Source organism: Anastrepha obliqua, chromosome 4, assembly GCF_027943255.1.
Source record: "Anastrepha obliqua isolate idAnaObli1 chromosome 4, idAnaObli1_1.0, whole genome shotgun sequence".
In the NCBI taxonomy this organism is placed as follows: Eukaryota; Metazoa; Arthropoda; class Insecta; order Diptera; family Tephritidae; genus Anastrepha; species Anastrepha obliqua.
The window spans coordinates 124052035-124067500 of record NC_072895.1 but is presented as its reverse complement, the minus strand read 5'-3'; the positions used below and the strand labels follow the sequence as shown (position 1 = coordinate 124067500).

General features: G+C 41.3%; 1 protein-coding gene across 1 annotated transcript; it reads right to left on the bottom strand.

Moving 5' to 3' along the window:
* Positions 1-13766: 13766 nt before the first annotated feature.
* Positions 13767-15118, bottom strand: LOC129244658 (glyceraldehyde-3-phosphate dehydrogenase 2-like). The gene has a single exon (XM_054882411.1). The coding sequence runs from the start codon at positions 14883-14885 to the stop codon at positions 13887-13889; it is 999 nt and encodes a 332-aa protein (XP_054738386.1). The 5' UTR covers positions 14886-15118; the 3' UTR covers positions 13767-13886.
* Between the last annotated feature and the right edge of the window lie 348 nt (positions 15119-15466).

Genomic DNA, 15466 nt, shown 5'->3' with positions numbered 1-15466 from the left:
CTGTAGGATCCTCCTTCATTACACAAATCTACGCTTATGTGCGCACGTCTCACTGTGCCATTTTTGTTGGGTAGCTAGCTGTCTTGGCTTCTTACCGAAAATTAGCATCGCATACAAACGCACAAAATGACCGCATTGTGTAGGTGAATGAGAAGTTGTGAAAGTATGAGCTTGTATGCGTGTGTGTGTGCATTTATTTGTCTCGTTTACTTGCTTAGCAAGGGAATGGCGGCGCTGGAAATGCAACAATGAAGTAGAAAGGCTTAAGTGCGATAGACAGCAGGCAGGTTTATGAAGGAAGCGGTTCTCTACCGAGGGCGGAAGGACAATGCAAGAGACTCATTTGGAATTAGGAAATTTCAAAATTTACAAACACAAATTTACGCAAGTCTGACAGGCGAATAAATGCAAAGCAGCGCTGCTGTTCGTGTAAGAAGAGGAGATGCTCGGCTGCAGGAAGTGGCATGACCAAGGTGTTCTGAGGGACAATTACTTGCTGCGCTGCTTTTAACTATTCCATGTATGCATGTGTATATTTGTTTGTGTGAGTGTTTGTGCAAGCGTAGGAAACAAGTTAATTCAGTTAAAGGACACTCAGGCAGCGACATAGTCAAATAATCATCTCATTGTGGTTGTTGCGACATTTTGCGTATACATAAATATATTGGTGTATATGTATATCGGTATATATACGCATTTATATTTAAAGCCATCTAATAAAGCTGTAGCTCTCCATTCGCAAGCGTATGCCCGAGTTGAAGGAACTTCTGAGCAAGTAAATGAACAAGAATGGCAACGAAGCTGACGGCTAAGAGTAGCGGTAAGGTGGCTGTGTGCCAATTGAAGGTATGAGTGGCCAGCTGACATTATTACACAGGAAATTCTTCATATGCATTGCATATATTTAGGAGTTTTAGCCATTTCGAAGCTATTTGAGTACACTATAACGGCTTACAAACTAGAACTGAGCAGCGGAGTGTAAATGTTTTGGGTGGGTTCGATAAATCTCTCCGTGTTTGTGCGTGGAATGTATTTATTTGAAAATTGCTAGGCAATAATTAAATATTGAGACGACGTGAGTTCGAACTAAAATTAATGATATATGTATGTATATATATCTTCTCTCTTGCTGACTTCTGAAGACTACGCTTTTGCTATGAAAAGTCAAATTGTATGGTGTCTGTTAGACGTGTGAAGAAAATACCTCCTATACGGCGAAGATTTGTTGGTTAATAGCTTGACTAGTTGATTTTTCTTTGCGCAGAAGAACTGAAATATTAATATTTCTGGTCTACGATGTGGTGGTATTTTTAAAAAACTTCATTGATATGAATCAAAAACTAAAAAATATTCATAACTAGTTTCACGGGCTATAAAACTGTATACCTAGAAATTTTCTAAAAATTCTGATTAAAAAGCAAGAAATGTTAATTATAATTCTTTGTAAATTTGGACAAAGATGAACCGACTTAATTATGTCACCACAAGTGCATATATACTTACGGATAATAGGCTTCAAAGAGGATACTTTTGGGTTTTGATGCAGCGAATCAAAGTTTTCCAAAATTAGTGGTAAAACTTGAGTTATTCCGCCAGGCAATTGCAAAAACATTATTTCGGGAGAAATGCGTTTGAAGGGTTTCTGTCACATTTTCTAGTCAGTTCAAATTGGTAATGGGTATAAATAGCTCCTCTGCTGCTCTGCTGATTTCGTTCAAAGGTAAAGCGGTAAGAAAGTTTCGTGGATCGGTTACGAGAGAAGAAAACTCCCTCATACTTTACCGTCAAGGTCATATCTATCTTTTGTGTGATAACTGTTCTTCTCTTACTTCCGGTTAGGAATTTGCGTACCATAGCTGCTCTCAGCAACCAAGATCTTAGCTCTGTGATCTCAGATTATGGGAAAGAAATGCTACATATTTTATATACTATATATATCAACATGGATATGTTTCTTAATAATGAAGAATATCAAGCTTCACAGCACAGCTCCTGTAGACTGAATTTCGGGCAAGCTGTTGGTCGCTTGATAAAAGTTTGATTTACCTTTTTCTCGTTGGCATTGCTAAAACTTCAACCACATGCACCAAACACATTTTTTTGGTCATATTCTTACAATAATTTTTTTTTTTTTTTTTTTTTTTTTCATATATTACTTTGTTCCTATGCTTTGTCAAACTCCAAAAAAGTTTTCTACGATGGTCAATGGCAGCGCGATTTTTTTGTTTTTTTCACCAAGCAAATACAACATAAAGATGTACCCCTGTGCTCTCGTATAACAGATAGGTTTGGATGTTGGTGCGCGTGTGTGTATGGTACCTGAAAATCGCGCTCATACTATCTTGCTGTTGTTACAGCTGCTGTACTCCTGTGCTCGATTTTCCTCTACATAGCCGCGCCCCACAACCCTTCGGTGTTTGCTACTTCTACAATTCTTCTTGCTACTCCCTTATCTTTTGCAAGCGCTTTGTGTATTTTGGACACTCTTCGTGTTTTGTTATTTTGACCAACTTTTTGCCATGTGATGTAGCTCCTCTAACCCTCCTCTCTCTATTTTCCGTTGGCGCAGCGTTCTGTCCACATTGTGACCATTCATGTGTGTCTGCGTACAACTACGTTTGTGTTCACGTGCGTTTCTGCTATATTTGCTCGTCCACCTCAGCGCGTGGGGTGGTGCTGGTCGAGCGATTCAGTTGTTGTTGCTTGCGACTAACGTCAGGACGATTGCGTTCTGGTCATTCTGGTCCAACTGCTTCGGGTTTATGGTTTTTTTTTTTCTTTGTTAGCTGCTGCCTTCTCAACAGTCGCTGCTGATTAAACATTAATTAAGGAAAAACAATGCGGCCCACAAGCGCTCGTATATGCGCGAAACAACAGCAATAACAACAACGTCTCACTCCACAGTTGTTGCAAAAAAGCTTGCATGTGCTTACTCACATACATACATACCTACATATGAATATGTGCATGTAGTTGTGTTGGGTTGTTTGTTTGCGTTTGTGTGCAAATAAAAATAAAATCGCGAAATTTTGTGGTTGTTCTACTATTCGTTTTTCAGTTTTTTTCCTTTATTTTAAATAAAAACGAAAAATTACAAAATCGCGAAAACGCTATAACGCATTTTTTCTATTTTTGTGCCAATAACAAAAAACACTTACCTACATGCTCTTAGTTTTTAACCAGCAGAAACGCATGGGCGCTGAAGAGAAAGGGTAGCGAGAATTTCAACTGTTCTGTAAACGGTGGCAAGCAGTTGTATTTGCAACTCCGTTTTGTTTTTGGTGGTCTCATATGTGCATATGTGGTTTAAGACTGTTATGGGTGTGTGTGCGCTGGCAGTGGTTGGCTGAAGGAAGTCGAATTTTTTAAAATGTTAAATCGCCACAAAACGAATAGAAAAGAATCATCGACAGACGCAATAAATTAAAGAGCGCGGCGCCCTGAGCAGAGTGGAATTTACTATATGCCTTTTTACGTATATGCAGGCCATACTATTCTTTCGTATTGGTATATTTATATACTATATATTATAATATATGTATATTGAGATGTGTGTGTGCATATGATGGGCTAAGGATTGCGATACAAGTGAAGTAGCGGGCAGCGAGGCAAAGCAGTAAAGGCTGCCGATTAATTTTTCCTAAGTATTTGTTACAGCAAAAATTAATGCAAAGTTATAAATTATAATCAGATACACGAAAATGAAGGACTTGAATAAAAATAAATAGTCAAATCGATTTATATGCATTCCTAAAGCATTTTCAGGCATTTCTGGTAATACGGAAATTCTTCCTTTTCGACGAAGTCAAGCTGCAGGCGTCACGGGTCACGGGTTTCGGACGGTGGAGGACCTCTAGATATATAGGTTAGCCTAGGATAAGTTAGCAATAACAAAGAAGCAGTCCCGGACAAGCAGCGTGTGTTGATTAGTCCGTAGTGGACTAATGTCAATGACGGCAGCCCCATCGTGTAGAGTGGGGCTCTGGGCTAACAACCTATCGCTCCTAATGAAGCTGAAACGAATAACAGAAAATTTTTAGCTTACATGTATTTTAATTTCATAGTTTTTAGGGATGGATTCTTTTCTTTGACTTGACTTTTTTTTACCTGAAGTATGGCGTTAGTGATAGACATAAAACTCTTTGGCTCGTAGACTCAATTGTTACCTACAATTCATGGAATGCTCCGCCTGCAGAAGAGGCGTCCTACTACCTTATTTTCTGTACCGAGGAGTGTTCCGAAGAGAAACCGCGGGGTTGAGGTATTTAAATTGTTTTTCTTTATTTTAAATTTCTATAAATGAATGAATAATATTTCGTATACTCAAAAATATTGTGCAAAAATAAGCAGAATTGAGAAAGTTATGAGTATTTAGCGTTCGTTGCTCCGGCCGGTATTTCTATACCTCCACGACTTTGAAAAGTATTCGTCTTAACTAAGAATTCTTTTTCTGAATTTTAGGCATAATAATTCATCAGGTGCACCTCGGAGCTTTCTTTTGTGTTTTTTAATAATTAACCTCACAATATAAAATTGGCCGATTTTCCTTTTTAGTGAAAATCAGTTTTTTGGCTTCAATGTGTTATGGAGAATTGAAAAATCGGAAAATAATTCTTTGAAAAAACAATTCATTTCGATTTTTTTTTTCGGATGATTCTGTTGCGAGTTGCGATGCGCACCACTTAACGGCATGCTCTTCGAGGTACGTTCGCTTTTCAAAATTACAAAGAAAATTGAAACAAAAAATATTATATTTTACTCAAAAGTAATTTTTTAAAGAGGCATATTTTTTCCTAAAAATATTTGTAAAATGTCAAAAAAATGAAGATCTTTCGTATTGAAAAACTATTAAAATTTTACAGATTGAATAAATTCTATATTACAAAAATTTTTGCTTAATTTTTCCAGTTCACTTTTTATTGTACTCGAGCCTAAGATTCTTTTGAATATATTTGTTCCTAAAAAATAAAAAAAAAACTTTTTTAAAATGTGAAGATGTTTCATGTTAACAAATTCTTTTAAAACTTTGCATATTGAATAAATTCTAAGTTATAAAAATTCTTGCAAAATTTTTCAGTTCACTTCTAAATCTAACTTGTAAGCCTAAAAATAAGTAAACTATTACGTAAATTGACGAAATACTCAAAATACTTGGATCGTATTACATGGTCTCGTTCATGAATGCTGTCTGCATTGCCAAAAAATATCTTTAAAATATTCCCTTTTTAATCTAATCAAATACTTAGCAGATCTAGACTCAGTTAGTAGTTACGACTTTTAGCTGAGGGGAACGGCAGTGCGCTGCACTTCTTCCCACTATTTTTTTTATTATCATAAACATCACAACATGTGAATTTTCCAAGTAAATTTACTATCTGAGTGAACAACACTTCAGCCTACAAAAAAGTATTCACGTGAATTTGCAGTCGCCCGGAGATTTCGATATGATGCATCAAAAGCTGAACGTATGAGCTGAACGTATGAGGCTTGCAACACTCACATAACACGCTGGTGACTTGACATCAAAAAATGTAGTACTAGACTAACGACCTTTACCATTATTAGGTAAATAGGTCAGGCAGTAGTGCCTAACTCCATCCATCCCCCATGCATCACACAGCTTCTCAAACGCTACCGCGCAACCTCATTGGCGGCACGGATTCATTATAATTTGCATGCGAGTCACGTTCGTTATGCGAACTCAGTTTCTTCTTTCTGCCAACACACATTTGCATTTCCTCCCATGCAATTAAGTCCTGACTTTAATTATATAATAATATGCTGTTGCATACTTTCAGGCGTTCAACAGGAAACACCTTGATATTATCAAGCGAGAGTCTAATTGAAAAGATAAAATTTTCACTGCTCAGAAACCTCTCATAATGCGAATATTTTATCAGCTGCAGAATGCTTTTCTTTATGAATTTATGACGTGCAGCTCTGTGCTGCTGCCTCGGTGAAAATTAACTACATTAAAACTTAACCCATTTTCTCATCTACCCACCTACTCTCTCACACGTCTATGCATTTTACATCGCTTCTATGCACTTAGTTTCGAATAAGGCAAGCAGATGGCTAGCAGAACGTTAGTGGCGCCATTTACACGCTCCGCTAATTGGGTGTTGTTAGCTGGGCTCCTTATTAAATTTTCGCATAAATTGCAAGTGCAAATGTTGTTGATGGTGGTGCAACCAGCGATGGAGGTCAAAGAGCGAGCAGCATCTAAACTATAGCAAAGTACATCAGCACAATTAGCAACACCGGCGCAATCAGCCTTGCAGAGATGCTGCTTCTACTACTCGTACATGGGAACTTTGCGTTTCCAACCTCATTGCCGCGTCATCACCAGTTAGACCTTTGGAGTCCAGGAATCAACATTATTAACACCAAAAAGCCAAAGGTGCCTCGCAAGCAGCCAACAAAGTTCTAAGTTGTGAGCACATTTCTTGACAGTGTGTTGTCCTGCGGCGGCGGCAAGTGCTGCCTAATTGCCACCAGTGCTGACCTAGTACGAGTGCGGAGTAACAGCAACAACTACACAGATGTGATATGACGAATTGCAGCGAATTGTGGCGAAGAAGCTGAGCCCAACCACATGACGAAATGGCAGCTAATTTGCGAAAGGTACTGGTTGCAGGATTTATACAGACATCTGCGTGTAGGCAGTAGATGGAAGCTGCAAGCCAAGATGATGGCAGGAGTCAGGAAATAGTTCCCATGGATAGGTAAGAGCAGATAGGGAATGCAAATGTATTTGAATTGCTTTGTTGCACCCTGAGATGGACGCATATGCGCTTCGATGGCCCAACGGAAGTTGCATGCCACAAAAGCCACTGTAGTCGAGAGCATAGTCAAACACTCCCGTACACACACACACCTACGAACATACACATTCATCTTTCAGCGACAAGTTGCGGCACCCTTTTGCTATCGAACCGGATGTTTCGCATCCGCTGGCAATACGCTTATTCTTACACTTCCCGCTCCGTACTTACCCTTTTACGCTTGCTGACATCCACCACCTCGTCGCTTTGCTGGCTTTAATTGCTGTTAATTTTCTACTAAAATGAAATTCGTGCAAATAAGACGATGCCCGCGCATAATGACAGCGAAAGGAGGCGACCAGCGAATCAGTCAAGCGAACCGAGGAGGATGTGTACCGAAAAAAGCAACAAAAAGGATGCTAACAAGCAGTTGGCGGCTGCTGCTGCTATCGATGCTGTTGCTACTTTGCATTTGACCTGCTACTTTGCACCTGGAACGCTTGCAACAACGGCTATAGTGGCATGCTAGTTGGAGTGCAGAGTGAAATTTGTAGTTCGCGGTCGTGTCCTTTGGTATTTTCAGCATCAGCACTTACCCATTTCCGTAGCCACACACCCACACGCACACACATGTGCAAGTAAAGTGCAGTACGTATACACATAGCCACATAACGGTATACGAGTATGCATTTAGGTGACTCTTTTAATAAATAATGCCAGCGCATCATCATCACTCGTTACGGAAATTATTATTATTATTGTTTGCTGTTGCTGTTGAACTTCATATACCGGTAAATAGGTTAGAGGTTAATTTCAGTGCATTTCAGTTGAGCGTGGCGCGTTTGAAAAAGTGGCAAAATAAGAGAAAGATATTAGGAGAGTAGCAGTTAACACCGCACTGACACGGACGTAAATTCATTTCTGCACACAAAAAGAAGAAGGGCGTACAATACTAAGATGATGCTATGAGATATATACAGGGTGATGCAAATACAAGTTTATTTTTAATCAATTGTATTTTGGACATTGTCAGCCCTTTCATCTTTCGAAATTTCTCTTTTCAAAGTTGAATAGTGTTGGTTTCCTATCGATTGAAGATGAGCGATTGAAAAACATTTATTCTACGAGCTTCACTTTCCTCTTTGTGGCTATTTTAGAAAACTAAATGAACTGAAATACCATTTCAGTCTAAGGTGATCCCAACAAATCCAATATTACCGCCTTTCTAAGAACGGAATGTAAGTATAATGATTTGACAGTCTTTAAATGCAGCAGAATGATACACCATGACACTCAACCCACCAAAGGATTGATCTTTTGTACGCTAGGTTCAGAAATTAAGTAATCAGCCATGCTAGATGTCAGCTGCTCCTTTGGAAACTTTTTCTTGGAGTATTGTGAAAGGTCGAAAATTTTAGAAATTAAGGCAATTCTTACGTCAATCTTCTCTTAAGCCTTTCGAGCGATAGAGTGGAAAAATACTCATTTTTTAGAAAAGGTAAGACGGCCACTTCAATTACGGTACCGTCCCCAATATAAGATAATGGAGGAAAAATGAGGTGTTCAAACAGTACTGATAATAAAATGGCGCATCTTCAATCGGATTTTAATATCAACTGCAATAGCGCAGCCATATGCCTAATACGAGATATCCTAATAGATAAATAAATTTCTTTTAGGAGCCCAGCCACATTGGAATACGGAGAAGTGAACTACCCAACAGTATAGCTTAATTAGTGAAAAACCACTTTTATAATTAGTCGATACGTTAAGCAAAAATACGCCAAAAGAACAGAATGTATAAGAGGTATCTAAACCCGGTAAGCGCCCCATGAGAAAATTAGTCACCCATATACAAAACAATTACCCCAGCTGCTTTCCCAGCCGAAGTTCCAAGACGTAGGAGATTGACAGTTGCTTCTGGTTTGGACACACACGGATTATCCAGCAACTACTTTTTGAGAAAACCCAATTGGCCATTTGCCCCTATTACAACACTGACAACCTCACTATAATTTATATACGACAAACTTGTTCACACCTAGAATATTTAACGCGAAAATATAATTGTTTTAGAATGTCTAACTATTTCTTATATAAAAATATTTATTAAGTTCATAAGTGAACTTAATTTCTTTTTAAGTCTGATATTCCATATCAGATTAATATGTATGATTTATTTTGCTGCTAATGGCTGATTGCACTTTTTTTTGTGTCGGGATAACTAGCAAGTGCAGCACTCAGACATTAATTAAGTCCATTGTATTACACTTGGATTCCCTTTTAATTTTCTTTAAATCTACCCGATCTCCGAAGAAATATGAGTAGATCTTGTGGTGCTAAAGAGCCAAGATGGTCGCTTCTTAACACATCAGTGCCAAAGACCTCAAACCTGATTCGAGCGAAGGCCGGGCAGATACACAGGAAGTGGTCCGCCGTCTCATCCTCCTCTTCAGAAGCTGGTCAGAGTACACTGTCTGAGATGCCCAACCTTTCCATGTGCTTCGCCCACAGAAATTGGCCCGTCATCAGTCCAACCAGCCGTCTGCACTCCCCTCTAACATCAGTTTAGTCCATCTGCAGCCTCTCTCAGCCTGCCAAGCTCGCTTGTGGGTGGTAGTTACCCATTTGCTAACCGTGGCTCTGATGGCCGCAGAAGGGAGTGGCAAAACGGGCTCTGGGGCAAAGAAGTAGGCCTCAGAGCCCATCTTAGCTAAGGAGTTAGAAGTCTCGTTACCTGCGATACCCACGTGTCCCGGAACCCATGTTAGCATCAGGCTATTATATCTACGGACATAGTTCAGCCTGGATTTACAGGACTTGACTACCCCTGATGTGGTTGGAGGGCTGTCTAAGGCCATAAGCGCAGCTTGGCTGTCGCTGCAGACACATATAGATCTGCCTTTCCATCGCTTTTCCACAACAAATTTCATCGCTTCTTGAACTGCATACACCTCCGCCTGAAACACAGATGTGTGCATTCCAAGAGCAAAGTGCAGTTTTGTGCCGCTGGATTCCACGTAGACCCCAGAGCCGGAGCCATGCTCGGTTCTGGAGCCATCCGTAAAAATGCGAAAACAGTGTTTGCCGGGGTAATTTTCTGACATTTTCCACAACTAAGTCTCTGGTAGCACTACACTATATCTCTTTTCATGTACAACTCTTAATGGCATGGAGTCAAGGGGCATGGAGAGAAGCGTCCATGCGTTCTCTGTGTTCCAATGCCGGACAGGGCCGTACCAGTTCCCAGAAAACTGTCAGTGCTTTGGATGTCTTTGTTTCAACGTGTGATATCCATAGGAGCTTACTATCGAAGATTACTCCAATATATTTAATTTCCTTGGATAGCTGGATTGTGGCTTCTTTTAGCTTAGGCAGAACGAGTCCATTAAACTTCCTCCTTCTGGTGAAGAGGACAATAGAAATCCCGCCAAGACTGGGGATTTGCCGATAGCCCTTTCACACAGCATCAAGTGTCTATCCAATCCAGAGTTTTCTGCACTTTCCTGCAGATGTTCATAAGCGAAGGGCCTGTTACCAAATAAGCGACATCGTCCGCATATGCTTGTGCGTAGACTCCCGAGTCGTTTACGGTAGTGAGCAGAAGATCGATTACCATGCACCATTCAATGGACTGTCCCAAAGAAGAGACTCAGACGGTTCCCGTACCGTAAGTCCATAACATCAACACTGGCCTCATCCACTCGCACAAGAGCAGCCCCTTCCTTTCTTTCCCGGTTTTTGCTCTTGGTGTACGAGAGGACTCGCCAAAGCCTCGTGTTTATGCCTGGATTCTGGGCACGTAGACAGGATAGGACATCCGCCGTAGACAGGTCTGGATTCGGAATCCAGCAGATGGCTTTTCTGAGGGGTACACTCTTCTCGCTGTAGACTGCGAAGCGAGTGGTCCGGAGGCAATAACCTGACGCATCAGTTGACGCAGTGGCGAAGGTCCAGCTCCCCATCCTCCACTGATGAAGATTTCGCCGGACAGACAGCCGTGCTGGACATTTTGTCGAGGCGCCGATAGGGACGTGGCTCAGCAGAACCTTTTCCCGCCATATTAACTAGCGCCAAGACCGCGCTCGTATCTTGGGGGGTAGTGGCTCGGCTATTGGCGGCAATCGCAGGGCAGGGAGGTGTGCTGCTTTCATCCACCGTACCTCGAGAGCGAGACAAGTTGGGAGCGCCCGTGCCCACCGAGGATTCGGTAGCTTCCGTGGGTGTCACTTCCGCTGACCGAGGTCTTGTGGAAGACACAGACGCAGAAGGGCCGGCAGAGCCACATGAGGATTTCTCCCGCATGAGGATTGCCCGCCGCTTTCTTCTCTCCCCCCTTGCCACGCTCCTCAATTTCCCGGCTTCTTTGGGAGGTCGTGCTGCCGCCGAAGAGATCTCACAACTCAGGCCCTCCGAAACAGGGAAGCGTTTCTCAGACTCTGAAGGAGAGGAGATTGCGATAGCCCCGTCTCCTCCAGGATGCGCTCTCGCTCGTAGAGCTGAGAGACTTGGGTAATGGTTGGGGCCTCCAGAATCCATGCCCCTGCCGCCGGAGCGGGTGGATCGCCACTCGTGTGGATTCCACCTGGAGTAATAGATCCATTGTTTTCCATTACCTTTTCGGTTTTTTTCGGGACCCTAGCCAGTTTGGTTCGCGGATGGTACCCTGATTCTATGCCAACTTGTTCTTAGTTAGACTAATTTTATTATCCTAATAAATTGCCAAAGCATGTGTAGAAATTGGGAGCAAAATTCGAAGCAAAAATGTGTAAAACTCCGCTTCAAAAAAGTAGCACAGCTAAATATTCTATGCAGACGATACCCAATTTTATGTATTTTGAGTTTTAGAGTAGGGATTCCCAATGGTTAGTTCCCGGTTGAGGCCCGCACCACCAACTAAAGGTAAATCTTTGCTAACTTCAGAAGCTCCATCGGTCTTCTACGATTAGCCCATGGGCAGAAGGGCCTTTCAATACGATGTTCTCGACCAACGCTCGGTTTTATTGATTCAATCTCAAGCCTCTTTTTACGCGGAGACAGCACCTCAGCACTATAGGTCCTTGCCAAATTTGAGCTGGAACTTCATCAAATACATCTCTGCAAAACCAGTTACGAGCTTAAGGATTTACTTATTATTTTTGATATTTGCACCATAACTTCCAAGTGCTGTGTTATTTTCTCTAAAAGGTAGTGTTAACTACAGCTGCAGCTGTGGGATCTGGGATGACACCAATGTGCCCTCTTTTTCGCTAACGCGAATGTGAGCTTAAAAATTAGTCTAAGTAGCTGCAATTCACAGACGTTGGTCTGCCGGGTTTTCCGTTGATTGGTTCGAAATATCACTCAAACCGATTGTGCAAGAGGTAGACATGCTCTCGGCTGGCCAGTAGTATATTGTCAAAATGCGAAAATCTCCACTGTCACAAACGTGTTGCGGCATAATAGCGTGGGAGAAATCCAGCGTGCCCTTATTATGCGATATTTTAGAATCAGTCGAAAGTCCCGCATATGCTGTTGAGAAGCCTAAAGTGATTGCATGCCCACTCAAATGAATATTTTTGGCAATTCTTAAAAAAGGAAAACTAAAAACCACAGAAAAAATGTCGCTTTTGCTGCACTAATGACAATACCAAACACTCTTGCTACCAGCAACTGCCGTCCAAAATGTTTTAAATAGCACATTATAGTGCTGTTGCACCCTCACACTTGACTCCACCAACGCTTCCTTGCATTGAGTCAGCTATCAATATGACTGTCATTTGCAAATTCGTCGAATGCATTCGTCCAACTGTCCATTCATCCTTACAGCCATCCGTACATTCGCGCTTATCGATGCCAAACTTAAGGCGAAAAAACTAATGAAAAATCAGCTAAGCAGAAAAAAGGGAGATGACGACAATAACAATATGAAACAAGACCAAGAAAAACAAACAAAAAAAACAAAAAAACACTTAAAAAGACCAGGCCACAGTGCAACAGAAAACGGGTACAATCAGCAAAATGAAAACGAATTAAATTAAATTGAATTAAATTAAATGAAAACTAAAATTCAAATGAATTTTTTGGCATTAACGAGCTGAGTTGAGCCACTGAACTGCTGAGTTGCTGACTCGCTGAGCTGTAGGGCTGTAGAGCTGTATAGCCTGAGAGGCGCTGAGAGCTGCCAGTGTGGCGAACGGAGAATGCTTAAGCAGATGGCAGTTGGCTGTTTGGCGCTTGGCAGTTGACCAGTTATGCGCTTTGTTGTTGGCTTTGCAACTTATGCTGGTGACATTGGCAATGTGTTTGGCTGTTGTTTTCGTTATTGTTGTTGCTGGCTTTCAATGTGCAATGTAATGAAATAATCCACAAATCGATTTCATTTGCCATTTTGACTGTTGATCGTCGTCGCTTGTTTGTTGGCTGTTGGGTTTCGGTCATAGCTTCTGCTGTCAACTGTTCAAGACTTCTTGTTGTCCAACTGCCTGCTTGCCCGCTTGGCTTGGTTTGGATGCAAATTAGCAGTCAACTTTCTGAAAGGGGCAACTGGCAACCAGCTCCTTGGTTTCCTCTTTCCTTCGTTGCGCTGTATAATGCAAATCCGTTTCGTTTATATTTGTATTTAGTTACTGCCTTCTGTCCGCTCCAGCTAAACTATGAAAGCAAGAAATGCGGGAATGCAAATTGATTGATTTATTTTGTAAATAAGCAGACGGCAATGCAGCAAGTTTTTTTACGATTTTTTTTTGTTTTTGCATTCTGCTTTTAATTCATTTCTGGAAGTGAAATTTAAGGATCTCAATTTGTATGTATGCACACAGCCGCTATGAGTTGCGTTTCCTGGAAGTTGGCGATTAATGATGAGTCTCCAACTGTTCTTAATCAGGAAGAATATTAGTAAATAAAAAAAATATGTCCTCTGAGCTGAAATCTTGCACTCAAGATACATAATTGAAAAATATTTAATGAATCAAAAAACCCGTTAGGATGCCTTAATTAGTAGTGTTCATTAAAACATCTAGCTTAACAATCCATTCGTCAATTTATTTTCAAGAAACATCCATTTGAAATTGAAAACACTTACAAATATACAGCACAAAATTAACTGCCAATGTTATTGCATTCCGCCTTGACCACTCTTTCTTAGTCCTTCTTTTGCATGAACCGAATAAGATCAATGATACGTTTCGAATAGCCGTACTCATTATCATACCAAGCGATCAATTTTACGAACTTATCATTCAGCGCTATACCCGCCTTGGCATCGAAGGTGCACGAATGCGTGTCATGCAAAAAGTCCGTCGAAACCACTTCCTCATCTGTGTAGCCGAGTACACCCTTTAAGGAACCATTGGCTGCTTCCAAAATTTTCTTCTTGATGGCTTCGTAGGGCGCCGGCTTGTTGAGTCGTACTGTCAGATCCACCACCGACACATCTGGCACCGGCACACGGAATGCCATGCCTGTGAGTTTGCCATCCAACGAAGGTATAACCTTGCCAACCGCCTTAGCGGCACCCGTCGAAGCGGGTATTATATTTTGTGCAGCGCCACGTCCATCACGCCAAAGCTTACCACTTGGACCGTCCACCACCTTCTGTGTAGCTGTGAACGCATGCACGGTCGTCATTAAACCCTCTATGATCTCGAAGTTCTCATGTATGACCTTGGCCAGAGGCGCCAGACAATTGGTGGTGCAGGAGGCATTCGAAACGATGCGCATATCTCGGCTATACATATCTAGATTGACGCCCACCACAAACATGGGTGCGTCCGGAGAGGGTGCACTGATGACGACTTTACGTGCACCACCTATAAAATGGGCTGATGCCTTTTCTATTGTCAGAAATACGCCTGTCGACTCTACAATGTATTCGGCGCCAGCACTGGCCCAATTGATGGAGGCCGGATCGCGTTCGGTGAAAACTTGAATTTTAGTGCCGTTGATGATGAGACCATCGTCTTCGGCAGTCACTTCGCCTTGGAAGCGCCCATGCGTGGAGTCGTACTTGAATAGGTAGGCCATGTAGTGGGGATTGATGAAGGGATCGTTGATGGCCACAACAAAGGCGCAATCGTCGATGGCCGCACGCAATACGAGCCGACCGATACGTCCGAAACCGTTGATGCCAATGCGTGACATTTTCGTTACCAGCGAAAATTAAGGAAAACCGCAAAAGCGTTTATATCGTCTACGTAAATTGTGGTTTTCAGAAATGTCAAAGATTTTTAGAAATTTCACTGAGCTGTCTACTTTGATTTGTTAAAAATACTTTGACAGAGGGTTTTCACATAAAAACACAAACAAGAAATTTTGAAAGTTTACAAATTTTCAACAAACAATGGATACTGACAGAAAAGCCGGAGATAGGATCGATATTTCTGAACTGTGATGGCTGGAGTAAAGTTCCTTATTATAACCGAGTGTGAAACTTAAATATTTACGATGTATATCTTAGCAACACTCGATGGAGAGAATAATAAGGTGGCGTCTATCGTGGTACCGTTGCTTTACTCTCAACGAATTTAACAAATTTAGCTGATTTTCGTGACGTCGCACTGGTGAAATTATTATTACAGATTAACATGTTTGAAATCAAGTTTGTCTTTTTTTGTCCTCTAGCCTCGGAGTTTTTGTTATTTTTTTGTAATATTTTCCAGGGCTGTTTTAATTGGAATGTGATGTTTATAATGAGAGATATACTTTTTTTCAAAATTAGTTCA

What these genes read in the sequence shown, in the direction of transcription:
- LOC129244658 (XM_054882411.1), bottom strand. Translation starts at nt 14,885, where the DNA reads ATGTCACGCATTGGCATCAACGGTTTCGGACGTATCGGTCGGCTCGTA.